The 22,832-nt window shown below is 37.1% G+C and overlaps 1 protein-coding gene and 1 long non-coding RNA gene across 7 annotated transcripts in view; one reads left to right on the top strand and one right to left on the bottom strand.

Annotated features, from left to right (window-relative positions):
• LOC138843516 (uncharacterized) overlaps positions 1-10,669 on the top strand; it is a 116,388-nt gene extending 105,719 nt beyond the window's left edge. For both annotated transcript variants that reach the window (XR_011378319.1, XR_011378320.1), the window contains exon 3: positions 10,552-10,669. This is a non-coding gene — a long non-coding RNA (uncharacterized lncRNA). The remainder of the gene's footprint in view (positions 1-10,551) is intronic.
• TBCK (TBC1 domain containing kinase) overlaps positions 1-22,832 on the bottom strand; it is a 243,249-nt gene that overhangs the window by 10,601 nt on the left and 209,816 nt on the right. The window contains exon 26 of one of the 5 annotated variants that reach the window (XM_070047778.1): positions 14,152-14,427. The exons of 3 other annotated variants lie outside the window; for them this stretch is intronic. In XM_070047778.1, coding sequence (XP_069903879.1) covers positions 14,389-14,427 — 39 coding nt within the window. In that variant the 3' untranslated portion in view covers positions 14,152-14,388. Of the gene's footprint in view, positions 1-14,151; positions 14,428-22,832 lie in introns of those variants that run through there. One more of the 5 variants, XM_051819523.2, reaches the window with a different exon arrangement.

The following is a 22,832-nucleotide window of genomic DNA, read 5'->3' as shown; positions in this document are numbered from 1 at the left end:
GGAAGGAAGACCTTTCTCTTTGTTTCTCTCTCTCTCTCACTATCTAACTCTGCCTGTCAAAAAAAAAAATATTTGGTTTGCTTTATATGAGGATATATAAATAACTACACTGTGCTAATTCAAAGCATTTTCTTGTTTTAATTTTCTATTGTATGCAGTTGCTATCTCCATTTCATCTCTTTCTATTCTTTCTAGCTTTTTATTAAGAAAAGTGTCAAGAAAAGATAAAAATCGTATGTATGGATGTCAGATCATTTGGCATATAGTTACAAATATTATTTCACTGAATTATACCATGTAAATGACAGTATACTCTTGTTTCACACATTAAAAAAAAGAATTTGAGGAGGATATACTGAGGACCTTTTGGATACTAGTAATGCTTTGTTCTTAATTTGGGTGTTGTTAGGAGTATGATAAGATGACAAAAACCATTTATCTGTATATTTAAGTACATTTCTTGGTATGTACATGCAAAGACATGAAAGGAATAGAGCAATCCTATAAAGGAGACATAAAATTTTTACATCCATCACAGTTTGTTCTCTCCAATCAAACTTCTATTTCCATCATTCCCCTAAAATACTAATATCAAGACCAGTAGTAATCTCTATCTTGTCATTTTTATCAAACCCAACTTTTAAGTCTGAATCTGCTTTGACCAATCAGCGTTATCTAGCATATCTTCCTCTTCAAAACTCCTTTCCACTAGCCTTCCGTACACAGATGTTTTCTGGTTCTCCTCCTCCTCCAGCAGCTGGGCTTCCCATCTCCTATGGTAGATTTTCCTTATCTTGACCTCTGCCCCTGGGCTTAGTTCTGTGAACTTCTTCCTATCTGCATTCATTCCCTAAGTGATTTCCTTTGGTCCTGTGTTTTAAGTCTCAACTGTATACTGATGACCCTAAATTTATGGCTTTCACCTCTTTCCTGAACTCTAAACTCATCAATCTGCTTCTCCAACATCTATTAAACACTTAGATGCCTAATAGGTTTCTCAAATCTATCTGTTTCAAAGGAGAATACTTGATTCCCACTCTATTTCTGCCCCAGCCCCTTCTTGAAGTCTTTATCTCCAGGAAATGCCAACTCCATTCTGTTTGTTTAAGCAATAAACTTGCATCTATATATTTCTCATTTTCTCTACCAATGTATCATGTAGTCTGTAACCTTCAAAATGTATTTATAATGTGATCATTTTTACCATCTGCACTACTACATGCTAGCCCAAGTGACTATTATTTCTCATCTAGATTATTGTTAAAAACCTTTCAAATGGCCTCTCTTCCATCCTTGGTCTAATTCTCACATAATATGAGTGAGCCTTGTAAAATATAAATCATTTATCTCTTTTTCTCAAAAAAACTTTAATGGTCTCCTGTTTTATTCACAACTAAATCTAAAGTCTTTAGCATGTCTATGAGGTCCTACAAGATCTGCCAATCTGCAATTCCTTCCCTCATCTTTAGTCTTTATAATTCTACATGGTAACCTGAATGATTCTTTTAAGACAATGATCAGATGATAGAAAACTCTGATCCACATTTTCTAGTCACTTTCCATCTCACTCAGAACAGCGCTTCACTAAGAAGCCATCAGCATTCTGTTTCCTCATTCTACCTTATTTTTCATTTCAGCATTTATAACTACTTGAAATAGACATATATATGTTTCTTGACTGTCTCCATGAAGGTAGGGACTTTATTCATGTCTTACTATTCCTCCAATGCACAAACGGTACCTAATATTTGCTCTAATACCTGCTGAATAATATTTTCATTCTTTCAACAAATAATTTTTGAGCATCTACTGTGTGTCAGGCCCTATGCTAGGGGCTGATTAGGAGAGATTATTTCCAATAGATTAAGCAAAATGTAAGGAAACTAATTATTGGTTCTTCTAAGAGTTAATACTATTTTCCTTTACCTCTAACAGGGTCTTAACTTTTGTAAGAGTTGAAAAAGGTAAGATAACTGAAATCTTTTAAAAGATATCTATATAAAATACACACAAAAATTTTGATGATGAAGCATATAAAGACAGAAATAATAAACCTTGTAAGAAAATGTTACTGTAAAAGTCCACAGGTGAGGAGGTGGCATTGTGGCACAGTGGGTTGTGATGCTGGCATTGCATATGAGCACTGGTTTGGAATGCTGGTTGCTCCACTTCCAATCTAGCTCCCTGCTAAAATACCTGGGAAAGCCGTGGAGGTCGGCCCTAGTGCTTGAGCCCCTGCCACCTTGTGGGAGACCTGGATGGAGTTCCAGGCTCCTGTCTTAGGCCTGGCAAAGTCCCAGCCATTGTGGCCATTTGGGGGAGTGAACCAGGGGATAGACGATCTCTTTTTCTCTTTATCATTCTGCCTTTCAAATAAAGAAATAAATCTTAAAAAAAAAAAAAAAAGACACGACGAGAGACAATATCCTTAGTTCATTCCACAGCTAAAGAACTGAACTAGCTTGAAGCATTTAAGGAGAATGAAGTCAAAGTTTTAGTTTATACTCTTGGACTCCATACTTACTGAGTTCTTCTTCTCTCAATGTGGTTTGGGAAATTTTAGTGGTATGTGGATCACTCAATAAAAAGATTACCAAAAGATAAGTTAATGTCATCATGAGCAATGATGAATTTCTTTTCTACTCTTTTTTTTTTTAAGATTTATTTCTCGGGGGGGGGGGCAGTGAGTGAGTGTGAGTGAGAGTATGTTGATCTTCCATATACTGGTTCACTTCCCAAATGGCCACAACAGCCAGGGTGAAGCCAGGAGCTTCATCCAGGTCTCCCTCTTGGGTGCAAGGGCCCAAGGACTTGGGCCATTTTCTGCTGCGTTCTCAAGCACATTATCAGGGAGCTGGATTGGAAGCACAGCAACCAGGACAGGTACTGGTGCTATGGGATGCTAGTACTTCCGGCAGCAGCTTAACCCGTTGTGCCACAATGCGAGCTCTATTACACTCTCATAGGTAATTCTAAAATAATCTCCTACAGATTAATGGAAGATATTTAAGAATTTAAAAAATTTTACTGAATGTAAATTTATAGTTTTATAAATTATATATTTTGTAAATTAACAAAATTTTATAATTAAGTTTTGAGTAGAAATGGCAAGAAAACAAATATCCTAAAGCACATGGTACCTTACTAAAACTGTAAGCCAATGCAACTTCTACATCTTTGTTTTCTTTGCTGAGATTTCAGTAACAGATCTTTCTTCCTCTGTTTACATGTCAAATGGTATTTTCTTCCCTTCATTCCTCTTCCATTATCCTTTCATCCCTTGTTTTCTTTATCTCCTCCTCTAACAATCACTAGAATTTAAGAAAATTTTTCTTCTCTTGATGTCGAGACAGAGGATTTTTATAGTTTCTTGAAATAAATAAAACATATCTTTAAATAGCCTCAACAAGAGATTATCAAAAAGACTATCACTTAGAATTTGTTTTCCTTTCTAAAACAATGCATTTATAAACCATAAAATGCAATTACAGAAAAAAATGTGGTATATACATATACACAATGGAATATTAGTCTGCCATAAAAAGTGAACACATGCCATTTGCAGCATTATGGATGAATCTAGAAAAGGTTATTAAATAAATGAACCAGGTACAGAAAGACAAATACTGCATGTTCTCATTTGTAAAAGTGAAAAAGAGTTCATCTTATAGAAGAGTGTAGAATAGTGGTCACCTGAGGCTAGGGAGGGTCAGAGGGAAGGGGCAGAGAGCAATTGGATAATGGGTGTTGAAATACAGTTAGAAATTAGTTCTATTGTTCTATAACACAGCAGGGTGAATATAGTTTATATCAATTACTGTATATTTCTTTTTTTTAATTTTTATTTTATTTTTTTTGACAGGCAGAGTGGACAGTGAGAGAGAGAGACAGAGAGAAAGGTCTTCCTTTTGCCGTTGGTTCACCCTCCAATGGCCGCCACAGCCGGCGCGCTGCGGCTGGCGCACCGCGCTGATCCGATGGCAGGAGCCAGGTGCTTCTCCTGGTCTCCCATGCGGGTGCAGGGCCCAAGTACTTGGGCCATCCTCCACTGCACTCCCGGGCCACAGCAGAGAGCTGGCCTGGAAGAGGGGCAACCGGGACAGAATCCGGTGCCCTGACCGGGACTGGAACCCAGTGTGCCGGCGCCGCAAGGCGGAGGATTAGCCTAATGAGCCACGGCGCTGGCCAAATACTATATATTTCAAAATGGCCAGAAGAGAGGGTTTTGAATATTCTAAACACAAAGAAATGACAAATGTTTGAGGTGATAAGAATGCTAATTGCCCTGACTTGATCACTGCATATTGTAAACATATATAAAAATATCATACTGTATTCCATAGTCAAATTTGATAATTATTATGTATAAATTAAAAATAAACCAAACCTTGTATTTGAAAAAACAGGAAAGAAGGTAGAGCATGAACTGTAGTTTATCTTCTTCTTTATAAGCTTTGTGCTTTCATGGTGGTGGTGTTTCTACCCGAAGGAAGTGTGGAATTTACCTAATGCACAGAGAAACCCTGTATATATGATTATGGTCCCAGTGACCCTACGAGAGGAAGTAAAAGATTTTCTACGAGCATTTGGTAATCGTACTTCATTTCAGACCTGAGTTAAGAAAGATTTTCATAAAGAAATCCTTAGCTGTTTAAGACAATTGGGAATTTCTTGGGTAAACAGAAGTCAAAGAAAGCTCCAAAGAGAAGGAAAAAAAGACTTTAAAGAACTATCTGTAAGTAGATAGTTATGGCTAACAGGTTGAGGGAACAGCAGTGAATGATGAGGTTGGAAGACAGAGGAGAGATCAGATTATGCCAAATCTTATAAGCAGTGACTGCGTTTGAATTTTATCTTAAAGGCAAAGGGATGTCATAGAGATATTTTAGCAATGGTCAGGTTTATAGTTCAAAAAGCTCACTCCGGTTGTAGGGTGCAGCAGGGGCAAGGGAGACTATAAGACAGTGGGACTTTGCACTATATCTTTCAGTACGTCAAGCACAAGACACTGGTGACCTGAGTGAAGACAGTTGAGTAGTAGAGATGCAGAGAATGTAAGCCCTAGTTAACAGAATGATATACAAAACAATAATTTTCATATGGTTTCTTGCTATTAGTGAAGAGGTGAGAAAATTCACTATTTCAATCCAACAGGCTAGGTAATATGGAGGAAAGCACAGAAACTTTTTGATAGATAACCCTCAGTTTGAATCAGGGCTCAGCCATTTATTGGCTATGGGACTTTGGATAAATCACTTAGCCTTTAGGCCTTAATTTTCTCACCTGCTAATAATAATATATTACATATATTTGTGTAATAATATATTTGAATAGCTAATTTACAGGACTTGAAATGATTAAATTATATTAATATATATGCTTGATTTACAGTAGATACTACAAGATAGGTTCTTTCCTCTCTCCCTCCACTTTGCTTTCCTCAATTACTCCTTTAGTAAAAAAGCCATTTACAACACCTTGCAGTTGGCCCAATTCAAATTTAAAAATAGACTTGTCCTTAAGTGGAATACATAAGGGAGGGCTTTATAGTGTTCATGGTGAACTGTTTATGAAGCAGTAGTGATCTCTGCTGGTGACTTAATGTCACTAGGTCATGTACCCTTTTGGTAATCAAATGAAAGCTATAGATATCTTCTCTTAAAAACAAAAAATGTAAGTAAGTATAACACTTTACACATAATTTCAGTGAGTTCAATGGGTTCACCTCCCAAAACTTCTGATGAATTCTAGGTTATGTTTACCTTTATACTAATTCATTTTATTTTAAAATTTATGATCATCATGGTGTTCATGGATATGGCACTTGGGATTTTTGTACAGACTTATACATTAGTTTTTAACAATGGTTTATATTTTCAAACAAGTTCTTTCAGGAATGAGTATGTGCACATTTTTTGAGGGTAGAAAAATGTGCTTGAAAATAATTTTTACTCCTAAAGTATACTGGCTCATGTTAGACCATAAGCCTCTTCTGAAAAAAATTCCATTATGTAATGTCATCATGTATCAGGAGCCCTAAGAAGTTTGGTAGTACATTTTCCTTTGTTTTGCTATACTTGGGAGCAGAATTCCAGTGACAATCATTAATTAACCTTTGTTTACACTAGACAAGTGAGAAAAGTATACCCATACTGTGTTCAAGCCTATGGTCATATTACAGAAAGTATATTATATTCTAAAAGAATGTATACAATAAAAACCCAGATTCAAAACAGAGCTTGAACTGTGATGGATCACAGCCAAGTTCCAACCTCTGTAGGTCAAGCAAGAGGGCAATTTAGTTTCTCATTGAGCCACAAACATTCCTGTGGTAATGAGTAATTAAATGGTGGGCTGTGGAAGGCCGGGTGGGTATAGAACAACACATGCTATTTAAGATAACTGTCATCCTGTGTTGGTCATGAATCTTAGTGCCAGAGTTCCTAAGAGTCAGATGATCACTTGGTTTTTCCTGGAAATTGGAAATGAGCTACCTGTCTCCTTTTAAAAACTACTTATAATGTACCTATCATAATACTTCTAGTAAATGTGTTAAAAATACAACCAAATTCAGGATTAGGTGTTTTAAGGTCCCCTTTACTACACAAAATTTATGTAAAGCTATAAGCACAGGGACTTTATAGGATGATCTTTAAATTTATAGTCCTTTTAAAATAGGTTATGTTTCATCTTTTAACAAATCAGAGTTCTGGAGAAGACTTTTCATCTTTAAACCTTTATACCATGTCTAGTGTGTTCAATTTGCATTAATATTTAAAATACTTCTTTAGTACTTGATATATAGATTAAAACATTTGATGACAAACAAGGCAAGAAAAAAGTCAGGAAGAAAGCCAAGTTTAACCATAGCCAGTGCTTATAGTTATACCAAGATCAAGAAATAATTATCTGCAATCTTGTAACATGAGTTAATAATGGAGATAATGGAGATTCATTTCCCATTTTTTATCTAAATTCTAAAGTACAACTATAAAGAGCCCTAATAAGTTTTCTGATGGATGAAAGATCCCATTCAAAGTGGTTTAAAAGTATCACATTAATCTGAAGATCTGCCGAGATGGAATCTTCAGTTACAGAAATTTACTATAGGGACAACAACATCTACTGAGCTGATTTGAACTGTTTTGTAGTAGCAGCGTCTCCGATGTCTGAGACCAAAGGCTAGAGGAAGAGTTTGAACAAAGAGGGAAATCGAACAGGACTAAAGAGAGGAGAGTTCCATTGCCTGACTGTTTTTTTCCCCAAAGTGATTGTAGTAGGAGATACTGTTGGGAGGGGATGACATCACGAGGAAAAGCCCAGATGAATGGGGTAATGTCCTCATAAAAGAGGCCCACAGAGAGAACAGACAGTCCTCCATGAATCAGAAAGGACCTTACCAAACACCAGATCTGCAGGAGCCTTGATCTTGGATTTCTCAGCATCCAGAAACATGAGAAAGTAAATCTCTATTGTCTTAAACCACACAGTTTATCATATTTTGTCATAGTAGGCTGAACAGACTAGGACTAGGACAAAAGCACTGGCCAAAGATAAAGGCTACCAGTAATCACTACAGTATCATACAACTTGGTTTAGCTTGGTTAAGGGATCCACGAAGTAATGGGATGGGAGGAGAATGGGTAAAAATCCACATTCCCATAGCACAAATGAACTTTCAGACTAATATCTGAAGACAGAACAACCTTGGTATCGACAGCAGTGTAAATGAACAGAATTGCACTACTAGGCTTTAAAGGAGATGCAATGGCATATGGTGCTTACTATGAATCTGGTAATTTTCAGCTGAAAACAGCTGTCAAATTCTAAACATTATGCACCACATGCAGAAAGCATTAGCCAGCCACACTGGTTATTCAGAATATCCTCAACATTGTCTTTCCTCTGGCTTCTGAAGCAAATGTTATTTAGAAATTATATGTATATATTTAAAGAAAAAACCATATATATATATATATATATATATATATATATAATGTATGTCCACACACAAATATAAATACAAATGTAACTTTAGCAACATGACTGTAACTGGAAATTCTGTTCAGATGAATTTTTTTTGATGACAAGGGCAAAGGAATAACAACATTTTATAGTAAGATCTATCCCTAATATTCTCCAAAGGATTGTCAAGATTAAGTAAACAATAAAGAGTCTCAATTTCTTTTTTTTTTTATGTGATACATGGTCAGAGATAAACATCTTAGTGGTCTTATAACCATAAAATATGACTTACATACAGGTAAAATTATTTTTAAAGTATTACAAGTCTGAGAGATTAACATAGAAATTGATGTTTATACTTCAGAATTTACTGAAAGTTAGAAAAATACAGCCCAGAGATTTCATTTTGTTCTGGTGCAAGTTATTGGTCAGTTTTACAGTCTGAGAGCCATCAATGTCTCTAGAGTTGCATCTCACTACATTATTTTATCACAAAGGCAGAAAGTAAGAGAATAACACATTAAGCAAGCTATTGTAACATCCCTGCTAAATATCATAATTCACTTTTTGGAAAGAGATTAATTCACTATGGAGTTTTTTCAAGCTTAGATATATGAGACTTTGACTTTAGGTTGAGAGCAGGTTAGTGTGGGTAATGGTTGTTACATGTATCAAAACAAATCATATATTTTCACAAAGATAAAATTTGATTAATGTTAAAAATCAAAATATCCTTTAAATCTGAGTAATCTCAAAGACATAAAAATGTCCTTTGAAAATATCCTTGTTCACTTAATATATGACGTGAATGGTAGGCTATCTCTATCTCTGTCTAATGAATAATTATTGCCTTAATTCCTAGATTGACTTATACTTGTTTTCTGGGATTAAATTTGCACTTTTCAGTTTTGTAAGAGGTATATATTAAATCAAGTTTTTTGTATATGTCACGTTGACATGTGTTCTCTCTCTATGCTTAGGGAATCTAATTTTAGTTCAGCAACCAGAGATGACATTTCTCGTTTAAGTTTCTCTTTTTTTAAAGATTGTCTTTGCAATGAGATGAGGGTGAAACCTTGCCATGTTTGTTTTACATTAAATGTGATACAATTAGGCTTAACATTTTGCTTCTTGAAACAGGCCCTCCTACTCCCACAATCTTCCAACAGACAGTATTTGATTTATCATGTTGAACTTGGTTATTTAGTAGCAAGGATCATTACAAAAGCAAATTCTCCATTGGTGCAGTAGCATATTTTTTGGAGATTTAGGAATCCACTTAATTCACTTGAGATTATCTGAGTTTCCTTTAAAGCTAATATAACTGTGCTCATAGCACATCTGGATATGGTTGATTATACAGGAGCTCACAGCTTCATTTTAGGATAAGGCGAATTATAGAATAACTGACAAGTGAGATCTAGAAGAACTTAATTCTGGTCTATGGAAGCCTTGACATGAGGCTCTAATTAAACCAGGGTCTTTGTAGTTCTTTTCCTATTCTGGGGAAAATCAGTGTTTTATGTATAAAAGAAATACCAGGTTCCAAAGATTTCTGATATAATTAATGTGGAAGTAGGAAAACATAAGGGGAAGTGGTAATTGTAAAAACACCATCTCTAAGCAATAAACTGCAACTCAATTATAAGAAATAGTTAATGAATACATACTTAAAATCATATAATTTATTTTCCAATTAAAGTTATTCAGGCACATGAATAAGTTGTATTTCCCAAATTTGTTCTTTTTTTTAAAATTAAAAAAAAAATTTTTTTATTTGACAGACAGAGTTAGACAATGAGAGAGACAGAGAGAAAGGTCTTCCTTTCGTTGGTTCACCCCCCCAAATGGCCGCTACGGCCAGCTGCGCCAATCCAAAGCCAGGAGCCAGGTGCTTCTTCCTGGTCTCACATGTGGGCGCACGGCCCAAGGACTTGGGCCATCCCCCACTGCCCTCCTGGGCCACAGCAGAGAGCTGGACTGGAAGAGGAGCAACCGGGACTAGAACCTGGCGCCCATATGGGATGCCGGCGCCACAGGCGGAGGATTAACCAAGTGAGCCATGGCACCGGCCCCCTGTCTTTTTCTTTATAAGTTTAGATAATATAAAAAAATGGAGAATAGATTTAATAGATAATATGCATTTTCCACAAAGTTTTTCAAAATTGCTCATAATTAATACATCTGGTAATCTTTTTATGTTTGTATTAAAAACAGTATTCTGGTCCTAATTTGTATGCCAACTGGGTGATTTTTAATGCTGTCATATATTAGATAAATGGTTCATTTATTATTTCTTGGAGTTGTTCAATGACATTTTACTACTTGTTAAATCCAATATTGAAAGCCTTTTTTGTTGAACTATATCCAATTTCATTTAATACTTTCATTTGTGGAACTTTTGGACTAGTTTTTTACCAGGTCTTAACAGAACATGTAAAGGAAGAAAAATGATAATCACTGTCTATTGTTTTGCAAACAAAAAATTCCCAGGTCCAAATGTGGATCTGACATAAAATCATACATATTTGCAATGATAATTTGTAACTGTACTGACTAGAAATGGCACCTCTGCTTCCTTTTCAGCATTCAACTATGGTTTTCGTAATCTTCAAAACACAACTCTTCCAGGTGCCAGCTTCAGTGTACTGATTTCATCTTTGAAGAAAATCTTCTACCTGCTTGGAAATAGCTCTTCTTCCACCTTTCTTATTTTTAACACAATTCAAGGTAAATGAGATCCCATAAGAAAAGCTCTTATGAAATTTTTTCCACCACTGTCTGACCACAAATTGTAAGGGCCACATGAATAATAGGGGAATAGCCTGAAGACATCAAATCTTAGAGACTTTTTTTTTTAAATTGCAGTAGTATATATAAAATTTGTCATTTTAACCATTTTTAGATAGAAAACTCAGTGACAATAACTATATTCACAGTTATTTCCATATTCTTTTGATCATCCCAAACAGAAACTCTGTACCAACTGGAGCAGTAAATTCCCTCCTCCTCCAGGTCCTGGTAACCACTAATTTACCTTTTGTCTCTGATTTTGCCTACTAAAGGTATTTTATAAAAATAGGGTCATGGTTTATTTTTCTTGGTCATTTTTACAAGAGTCATTCAAGTTATAATGAGGTAAGACTGTATTTCTTTTTATGGCTGAATATTACACTGTATATATACACTATATTTTGGTTATTCAATTTGCTGACAGACAGGGGGTTGTTTTTATCTTTTGGTTACTGTCAATATTACTATGTTTATGTCCCTATTTTAAATTCTTTTTGGTGTATACCTGGGAGTTCAATTGCTGGGTCATATGGTAATTCTATGCTGATTTTTTTTAATTTAAGATTTATTTATTTAATTGAAAGGCAAAATTACAGAGAGGGAGAGATCTATTCACTGCTTTGTTCCCCCATGGCTGCAATGGCCAGGGCTGGGCCAGGGCTGGGCCAGGTTGAAGCCAGGAGATTGGAATTCTGTCCAGGTCTCCCACATGAGTGATTCCCAAAGAATCAGGCCATGATTCACTGCTGCTTTAGGTGCATTAGCAAAGAGCCGGATTAGAATTGGAGCAGCTGAGACTCAAACCAGTGCTCTTATGGGATGCTGCCATCACTGGTGGTGGCTTAACCCACTGCACCAGAATGCCAAACCCTAGTTTTTTTTTTTTTTTTTTTTTTTTTAATAATTATTTATTTATTTGAAAGGCAGGGTTACACAGAGGGAGAAAGATAATATGAATATCTTCTATCTGCTGGTTCATTCCTTAAATAGCCATGATGCCAGGGCTGGCCCCGGCCAAGGCCAGAAACTAACACCATCTGGGTCTCCTACATGTGTGGCAGAGGTCCAAGTTTTTGGGCCATTATCCACGGCCTTCCAGACACATTAGTAGGGAGCTAGATCAGAACTGGAGCAGTTGGGACTTGAACTGGCACTGATAAGGGATGCCCGCTTAACCTGCTGCTCCTTGATGTCAGCTCCTCTGTTAAATTTTTGAAGGAATTGGTAAGATGTTTTCTACTGAAGCTACATTATCTTACACCCACATCAGCAATTTCCAGTTATCATCTTTGCCAATTCTTGGGTATTAAGTGGTATCTCAGTGTGGTTTTGACTTACATTTCCTTAATGACTAAGAATACTGAATATCTTTTCATGTGCTAGTGGACATTTGTATATCTTCAGAGAAATGTTTACTCAAATCCTTTGACTTTTTAAAAATTCAATCACTTTTCTGTTACTGACTAGTATGTAGAAATACAACTTATTTTTGCACATTGATTTGTATTTTGATATTAGTTAGGCATATGACTTACAAATATTTTTTCATTTTGTGGTTTATCTTTTCAATATCTTGATAGTGTCCTCTGAAGAAAAAAATTTTACTTTTCATGAGATATAACTTTTTTTGTGGTTGTCTGTGCTTTTGGTGCATATTTAATAAACCATTCTCAGATCTAATGTCATTAAGATTTATCTCCATATACATAGTTGTAGCTCTTATATTTAGGTCTTTGGTTCATTTTGAGTTAATTTCTGTTTATGGTTACAGTAAGACTCCAATTTAATTCTTTTACATGTAGATATTCAGTTGTCCCAGATTCATTTTTGGAAGACACCTTTTTTCCCCCCACTGAGTCATCTTCACTCTTGTCAAATCAATTTTCTATAGATAAAAAGCTTATTTATGGGCTCTTAACTTAATTCCATTGGTCTATATGGCTAAAATTATGTCTGCACCACAGTTTTGATTACTTGAGCTCAGTAATAAGTTCTGAAGTTGTGAGTCTTCTGATTTTATATTCTTTTTAAAGATTTTTTTGGCTATTTTGGATCCCTAGAGATTCCATATGATTTCATGAGTTTTTCTATTTCCAAAAAAACTCCATGGGGATTTTGATAGTATATAGAAATAAAACTGATTTTTGGTTTTTGGTGCTGATTTTTATCCTGAACTTTGCTGAATTCGTGTATTAGCTCTAACAGTTTATGTGTGTATGTCTCTGTGTGTACATACATTGACTTTTTATTGTTTTCTAGATAAAAGATCATATCATCTGTAAATACAGTTTACTGTCTCCTTTTTGTACCAAGTTAGATAGTGTCTAAAATTTATGTTATTTCTAGAACGTAATAACATAACCTTATTTGGAAATATGGTAGGTTCCTATGTTAGGACCATACTAGAGTAGATTGGCCCGTTAATCTACTATGAGTGGTATTTTTATAAAAAAGGGACGAAGACCCACAGAGATCAACATGTACAGGTAGAAGAATAAAGGATAACAGAACCAGAGATCAATATAGCTACAAGCCAAGGAGCAACAAGGATTTATGGCCACTATCAGAAGCTGGGAAAAGCAAGGAAGAATTCCACCATGTGTTTCAGAGGAAACATGGCCCTGTTGATACCTTGACATTAGGCTTTTAGCCATCAGACCCATGGCAGAATAAATTACTGTTATTTTAAGCCACTCAATTTTGTTTTTCCTTACAGCAATCCTAGATAACTACCATATTCCAATTTGGATAACTTTTATTTCTTTTTCTTGCTTAATTTCTCTGGTTAGAATTAATAATCAATCATAAAGTCTTTGAATAAGTTAAAGGGGAGGGAACACATTTTAATGCATACTGTTAGGCCAATATTATTGCCTGGTACCAAGCCCAGACAAGAAATTATAGACTAATAGGCTTGATGAATACTAAAACAAAATCCTAAAGAAAATACTAGGGTTGGCCGGCGCCGCAGCTCAATAGGCTAATCTTCCACCTGCGGTGCCGGCACACCGGGTTCTAGTCCCAGTCAGGGTGCCGGATTCTGTCCCAGTTGCTCCTCTTCCAGGCCAGCTCTTTGCTGTGGCCCGGGAGTGCTGTGGAGGATGGCCCAAGTCCTTGGGCCCTGCACCCGCATAGGAGACCAGGAGAAGCACCTGGCTCCTGGCTTCGGATCAACGCAGTGTGCCAGCTGCAGTGTGCTGGCTGCAGCGGCCATTGGAGGGTGAACCAGTGGTAAAGGAAGACCTTTCTCTCTGTCTCTCTCTCACTGTTCACTCTGCCTGTCAAAAAAAAATTACTAGGGTTATGTTATATATCATAACCAAGTGGAATTTATGCTACTAATGCAAGATCTAACATACAAAAATCAATCATTGGAACATACCACAGTAATACAAGGAAGCAAAGAAAACATTTAATCATCTCAATAACAATGGAAAAAGCATGTCACAATACAACATCCTTTCATGCTAAAAATATTCAATAAAGAAGGAATAGAAGGGAACTTCTGCAACCCGATAAAAGCCATATAGAGAAAAAACCTAGCTAACATCATTCTCAGTGCTGAAAGATTGAAAGCTTTTCCCCTAAGGTCAGGAAGAAGATGAGGATGTTTGCTTTCACCACTTCTAATCAACAAATGGTACAGTTTCTGCTTGTTTTTTGATGTTTCTGTGAAGGGATGGGAAAATAGCCATCAGTTATTTTGCCGACACTCCCAAATTATAGAATTTAAAAAAATCCTTGTACATAAAATAAAAATTTTCAAATTCACAAATATACAAATCATAGTACAGGAAAAAATTATGGCTTATGTTAGTTGAATACTTAGTTTATTTCAGAGTCTCATACTACTATCATAAAACATTTACAATAACGTTATCATGTCAGTATTATTCTCATTTTATAAATGAATAAATAGTGATGTAGAGAGGTTTTACACTCGCCCAAATTAATACATCTAAGTAAGAAACAGAAGAGAACTCAGGCTGACTAAAAATTGTACATATTTAAATACTACCCTTATTACAGTCATAGTCCGAATAAGCTCTTTGGATAAATTGGGGCCTAGTTGTAAATAGATTAATTATAAAGATGTGGGTGGGGATGTAAGAGAACCATAACAGATTAAGTATAGTTACCTGAGGCCAACAAGAGCAGAGCTGTTGTCATCCCCAGAGCACAAGAGACCAGGGGCTGATGATAAAGGCAGCAGGCTTCCTGAAGAGAAGTGTTAGTCTTCACAAGAGAGGGACAATCAACCTGAGAACATTTTTAGGGAAGGATCCATGGGGATGAACTTCCTGACTCCCTTAACTTCCATAACTTGTCAGAGCTCCCCATTGCCTGAACAGTTAGAAGGCAGAAGACAATGAAGTCAGCATGCTGGGGTGGATGATAGGCTAAAAGGTGGAGAATGCATATGTGATGGGAGTAGAATAAATAGAAGATACACAGCACAACCATAAATACCTAGCTGAATTCTAATGAATATGGCTTAAATTGTGTTATTATGGCCATACAGGTCTGTACAGCAGACAATAAGATGCAACAGCATAGGAAATAAATATCTAAAGTTCAATTTAGCCCCATGATTTGCAAAATTATTAAAGATCATCTCTATACAAATATTTTACAAAAATGATTTTCTGAATGGGATTGGAGCAGTAACAGCTTTAAAAAAAGTTAGGAAGTACACTCTCAGGGGAGAATTAGAAAACCACAGAGGAAATTCTACAAAAGGAAATGGAAATCTGTAGAATTCCTGAGTGGAATGTGCGGACACACAGCAGAAACATGGACACAACACATGAATGCAGCAGCTGAGCCGGAGCGGGTGGCAGCTTGGAGATGGAAGAGTGACCAGACTGCAGCAACCCGTGGTGATATGGCCTGAGAGAGGGCGTGGTGTGAGTCTAATCTGGAGCCCTAGGGGCTAGAGGTCATTAGCAGCTACGTGTGGACCCAGTGGAAGTAAAATGGGAATGTTTAGCTCACCCCGTCCTCCCCTCAACAGTGTCTGCTGCCTGGGTGAGAAAGGGCAGGCTCCTTTCGGGCGTGGATGGCAGCTGCAGAAGCCTCTGTGGATGCATGCAGCAACTTGAGACAAGACAGTACTGGAGGTGCTGGTGAGCAGAAGGCAATATTTGGACAGTGGCTCTTGTATATGTATGTAATCCAGAGATTAGAGCAGAGGGAAAAATCCACAGTCCCCACTGACTTTGAGCATTGCTGGGAGGATTGACAGGTGGCTGGATACCCAGCAGGATTGTGAGGTGGCCTGGCCTTCTAACATACCAAAGGCTCTGGGGCTCAAGCAACCTCGGTGGAGCTGGCTGGGGGAAGATCTGCCTCTCTGTTAACTGGATAGGATGGTAGGGCAGAGACAGCCCTCTGTACCCAGACACTCTGAGAGTCTTGTGTGCTGAGACTGTGTGGACTCAGTGGCTACATGAGAGGGTACAGGGTGTACCTGGGTCTCTGGGCAATCACTGGGTGTGGCTCTTCATGCTTGGAGCTCCTTGGTTGCCTGGGGTGGGACACTGCAGTGGGAACCATGCAGATCATTTGCGCAGTTCCTACAGTGGCACATATAACTGTTGAAACCACTGGGGGCTAACATCCAGACGTGGCTCAGGTAGGAGGAGAGGAGGTGCAGGGGTGATCACACCAACAGAGGTGACCATTTCCCCTGTTCTGTTAACATGAGGCGATCTACCACACCAAACTTGGGTGTTAGCCTGGATACTTGACCCACCTTGAAACACTGACCTGAGCACCCTGGCCACACCCAGCATATACCTCCTGGTATTCACTGAAACTGCAGAAATTCCACTAAGTCACAGATGCATAATTCAAAGATAAAAGCCATCAGAGGAAAAAACAACAAGTTACTCCACAAATGCCTAAATATAAACACAGAAATTCAGTAAACAAGAATAAGGAAGGCACCATGACCCCCTCAATAGAACACAACAACATTTTGATATTAGAATGTGAAGATGAAGAGATTGATGAAATTCCTGAAATGGAATTAAAAAGATTAATCATAGGATTACTCAAAAGCAATGAGAAGCAAATTCACAAATTAAAGAAAACCATACATGACATGAATAGAAATTTTTCTCATGAAACTGAGATTTTTACAGAGAAATCAAAATGAATTATTAGAAATGAAGAATTCAAAAGATCAAATAAAAATGTAGAAAGCCTTAACAACTAATTGGTGAAGCAGAAGAAAGAATATCCAAGCTAGAAGACAAATTTTTGGAAACCTTTCAGTTAGACCAATAATTAAACAAATAAACAAACTAGAAAAATTAAAAACCGTCTTGGAGATTTATGGGATACTATCAAATGACCCAACATGAGTTCCTGTAGATGTAGAAAGAGAAAATAGACTAGAAAGCTGATTTAGTAAATTACAAAAAACTTTTCAGAGAAAGAGATGTCCAAGTACAGGAAGCACATAGAACCCCTAATAGACATGACCACAAAACATCTTCACCATGAGACAGTGTAGTCAAACTTTCCACAGTAAAACAAAGAAAAGATTCTAAAATGTGCATGAGAGAAATAGACCTAACTGATATCTACAAAACTTTTCACCCCATAGATGCAGAATACACATCCTTCTCATCAGTGCATGAAATTTTCTCTAGAATAGACCATATGCAAGACCATAAAGCAAGTCTCAGCAATTTCAAAAAAGCTGAAATCATACCATGCATCTTCTCTGACCATAAAGGAAGGAAGCTAGAAATCAACAACTCAAGAATCCCTAGATTCTAGATCATATGCAAACAAATAGTAACGGACCAACATGCTCCAGAATGGTATTTCATAGAAGAAATAAAATTTATGGAAATGAATGAAACCAATACATCATACCAAAACTTATGGATTAAAACAAAAGCAGTATTAAGAGGGAAGTTTATAGCAATTGGTGCCTACAAGAAGAAATTGGAAATGTAAAAAATAAAAAAGCTATCAGTGCATCTCAAGGACCTAGAAGAATAACAACAAACCAAAGCCCCAAATAATAGGAGGAAAGAAACAATGAAATTAGAGAAGCAATAAACAAAATTGAAAAATAATACAAAAGATGAGTGAAATGAAGAGCTGATTTTTGAAAAAATAAACAAAATTGATATACCATTGGCCCAACTAACCAAAGGAAAAAAAGAAGGGAAAAGACCCAAATCAATAAAATCAGAGATGAAAAAGGAAACATAACAGATACCATAGAAATAAAAAAAACTAAGTATTTACTACAAAGAGATATATGCCAACAAAATGGAAAACAGAAGTAACGTATAGATTCCTAGATACATATAGTCTACCAAAATCGAGACATGAAGACACAGAAAGCCTTAATGGACCAATAACCAAGACAGAAGTTGAATCAGTAATAAAGACCCTTCCAACAAAGCAAAGCCCAGGACAAGATGGCTTCACTGCTGAATTCTATCAGTTAATACAAGCTAATCGAATCTAACAACCCATCAGAAAGATCATTTACCCACACCAAGTAGGATTCATCCCTGGGATGAAGAGATGGTTCAAGATTCGCGAATCGATAATTGTGACACAGCACATTAACCAACTGAAGAACAAAAATAATAAAGTTATCTCAACAGATGCAGAGAAAGCATTTGATAAGATAAAACATCCTTTCATGATGAAAACCTTAAGCAAACTGGGTATAGAAGGAACATTCCTCAACATAATCAAGGCAATTTATGACAAACCCATGGCCAGTATCTTAATGAATGGGACAAACTTGGAAGCATTCCCCTTAAGATCTGGAACCAGACAAGGATGCCACTCTCACCATTGCTATTTAATATAGTATTGAAAGTTTTAGCCAGATCCATTAGGCAAGAAAATGAAATCAAAGGGATATAAATTGGGAAGGAGAAAGTGAAATTATCCCTATTTGCAGATGACATGATTCTATATGTAAAGGATCCAAAAGATTCCACTTAGAGGCTATTGGAAAACATACCCTAATCCACTATTTGGGGAAATGTAAGCTGGTGCAGCCACTGTGGAGGACAGTATGGAGATATCTCAGAAATCTGAATATAGACCTACTGTATTACCTAGCCATTCCACTCCTGAGAGAGAGAGGCAGAAAGAGAAGTCTTCCATTTGCTGGTTCACTCCCCAATTGGCTGCAACAGCTGGAGCTGCACCGATCCGAAGCCAAGAGCCAGGAGTTTCTTTTGGGTCTCCCACACGGGTACAGGGGCCAAAGGACTTGGGCCATCCTCTACTGCTTTCCTAGGCCACAGCAGGGAGCTGGATTGGAAGTGGAGCAACTGGGACTAGAACTGGTGTCCATATGGGATGCCAGCGCTTCAGGCCAGGGTGTTAACCTGCTGAAGTTCTAGCCAGAGCTATTAGGCAAGAAAAAGAAATTAAAGGGATACAAATTGGGAAGGAAGAACTCAAACTATCCCTCTTTGCAGATGATATGATTCTTTATTTAGGGGACCCAAAGAACTCTACTAAGAGACTATTGGAACTCATAGAAGAGTTTGGCAAAGTAGCAGGGTATAAAATCAATGCACAAAAATCAACAGCCTTTGTATACACAGACAATGCCATGGCTGAGGAAGAACTTCTAAGATCAATCCCATTCACAATAGCTATCAAATACCTTGGAATAAACTTAACCAAGGACGTTAAAGATCTCTACGATGAAAATTACAAAACCTTAAAGACAGAAGTAGAAGAGGATACCAAGAAATGGAAAAATCTTCCATGCTCATGGATTGGAAGAATCAATATCATCAAAATGTCCATTCTCCCAAAAGCAATTTATAGATTCAATGCAATACCAATCAAGATACCGAAGACCTTCTTCGCAGATCTGGAAAAATTGGTGCTGAAATTTATATGGAGGCACAAGAGACCTCGAATAGCTAAAGCAATCTTGTACAACAAAAACAAAGCCGGAGGCATCACAATACCAGATTTCAGGACACACTACAGGGCAGTTGTAATCAAAACAGCATGGTACTGGTACAGAAACAGATGGATAGACCAATGGAACAGAATTGAAACACCAGAAATTAACCCAAACATCTATAGCCAACTTATATTTGATCAAGGATCTAAAACCAATTCCTGGAGCAAGGACAGTCTATTCAATAAATGGTGCTGGGAAAACTGGATTTCCACGTGCAGAAGCATGAAGCAAGACCCCTACCTTACACCTTACACAAAAATCCACTCAACATGGATTAAAGACCTAAATCTAAGACCTGACACTATCAAGTTATTAGAGAACATTGGAGAAACCCTTCAAGATATTGGCACAGGCAAAGAATTTCTGGAAAAGACCTGGGAGGCACAGGCAGTCAAAGCCAAAATCAACTATTGGGATTGCCTCAAATTGAGAAGTTTCTGTACTGCAAAAGAAACAGTCAGGAGAGTGAAGAGACAACCGACAGAATGGGAAAAAATATTTGCAAACTATGCAACAGATAAAGGGTTAATAACCAGAATCTACAAAGAGATCAAGAAACTCCACAAAAACAAAACCAACAACCCACTTAAGAGATGGGCCAAGGACCTCAATAGACATTTTTCAAAAGAGGAAATCCAAATGGCCAACAGACACATGAAAAAATGTTCAAGGTCATTAGCAATCAGGGAAATGCAAATCAAAACCACAATGAGGTTTCACCTCACCCCGGTTAGAATGGCTCACATTCAGAAATCTACCAACAACAGATGCTGGCGAGGATGTGGGGAAAAAGGGACACTAACCCACTGTTGGTGGGAATGCAAACTGGTCAAGCCACTAAGGAAGTCAGTCTGGAGATTCCTCAGAAACCTGAAGATAACCCTACCGTTCGACCCAGCCATCCCACTCCTTGGAATTTACCCAAAGGAATTTAAATTGGCAAACAAAAAAGTGGTCTGCACCCTAATGTTTATTGCAGCACAATTCACAATAGCCAAGACCTGGAACCAACCTAAATGCCCATCAATGGTAGACTGGATAAAGAAATTATGGGATATGTACTCTTTAGAATACTATACCGCAGTAAGAAACAATGAAATCCAGTCATTTGCAACAAAATGGAGGAATCTGGAACACATCATGCTGAGTGAAATAAGCCATTCCCAATGGGACAAATACCACATGTTCTCCCTGATCGGTGACAACTGACTGAACACCAAAAAGGAAACCTGTTGAAGTGAAATCGACACTATGAGAAACAGTGACTTGATCAGCATAGCCCTGACTATTAATGAACAACTTAATACATTATCCCTCTTAGTAGTTTTTTTTGTCTGTTCTACTTAATATGACTGGTTTAATTCTGTAATTAATACACAGTTATTTTTAAGTGTTGAAATTTAACTGAAATGTGATCCCTGTTAAACATAAGAGTGGGAATAAGAGAGGGAAGAGATGTACAATTTGGGACATGCTCAAGTTGACTTGCCCCAAATGGTAGAGTTAGAAACATACCAGGGGACTCCAATTCAATCCCATCAAGGTGACATGTACCAATGCCATCTCACTAGTCCAAGTGATCAATTTCAGTTCACAATTGATCATAATGACAGGACAAAGAGTCAAAGGGATCACCTAAACAAGTCTAGTACCTGCTAACACTAACCGATAGAATAATTAAGGGGAGAGTGATCCAACATGGGAAGCGAGATACTCAGCAGACTCATAGAATGGCGGATGTCCTAAACAGCACTCTGGCCTCAGAATCAGCCCTAAAGGCATTCCGATCTGGCTGAAAAGCCCATGAGAGTATTTCAGGCATGGAAAGCCAAGACACTCTGGTAAAAGATCTCTGTGAGATCCCAGTGGAAAGAACAGGTCTTCAAAGAAGGAGGTACCTTTCTCTGAAGGGAGGAGAGAACCTGCACTTTGACTATGACCTTGTCTAAACAAGATAAGAGTCGGAGAACTCAAGGGGCTTCCATAGCCTTGGAAACTCATGACTGGTGCATAGGGAATTACTGATGCCATAAACAGGAGTGTCAATTTGTAAAGTCAACAACAGGAGTCACTGTGCACTTACTCCTCATGTAGGATCTCTGTCCTTAATGTGCTGTACATTGAGGCTTAATGCTATAACGAGTACTCAAACAGTATATTTCACTTTGTGTTTCTATGGGGGTGCAAACTATTGAAAGCTTTACTTAATGTATACTAAACTGATCTTCTGTTAAAAAAAAAGAGAAGAAATTAGCAATTCCCAACTTGACTCTCACTGGGATTAAACATGACAATAGGTCTGATCTGATTTCATCATTATTTTAAAAAATCATGTATTATTTTTCACTTTATGTTTCTGTGTGGGAGCAAACTGTTGAAATCTTTATTTAATGTATGCTAAACTGATCATCTGTATATAAGGAGAATTGAAAATGAATCCTCATGTGAATGGAAGGGGAGAGGGAGTGGGAAAGGGGAGGGTTGCGGGTGGGAGGGACGTTATGGGGTGGAAGCCATTGTAATCCATAAGCCGTACTTTGGAAATTTATATTCATTAAATAAAAGTTAAAAAAAAAAGAGTGGCCAAATATGAATTTTAGAGATTAAATCCTTTAATTTATAAACTCAAAAATACGATTGAAAGCTTTAACAGCAGAATAGAATTAGTGGAGAAAACAATTTATGACCTTGTAGACAAAAAAGCATGAAATAGCCTAATCAGACAAAAATGAAAAGAATGAAAAAAAATGAAGAAAGTCTACACAAAATATGGGATACCATTAAATGACCAAATATTTGTATTATAGGCATTCCTGAAGCATAAGAGAAGGAAAAAGTCATTGAGAACCTGATAAATGAAATATTAGTTGAAAATTCCCAGGACTTGAAAGAGATATGGATATCCATATCCAAGAAGCTCAAAGAACCCCAAGCAGATTCAATCAAAAAATTCTTCTGCAAGGCATATCATCATCAAAATGTCAAAAAGTTAAAGACAAGGAGAGAATCCCAAAGACAGTAAGAGAAAAGCATCAAGTTACATATAAAGGAAACCCAATTAGATTAACATCAGACTTCTCAGCAAACTCTATAGGCCAGA

This window comes from Oryctolagus cuniculus, chromosome 8 (assembly GCF_964237555.1).
Source record: "Oryctolagus cuniculus chromosome 8, mOryCun1.1, whole genome shotgun sequence".
NCBI lineage: Eukaryota > Metazoa > Chordata > Mammalia > Lagomorpha > Leporidae > Oryctolagus > Oryctolagus cuniculus.
This window is presented reverse-complemented; position numbering and strand designations above follow the sequence as displayed.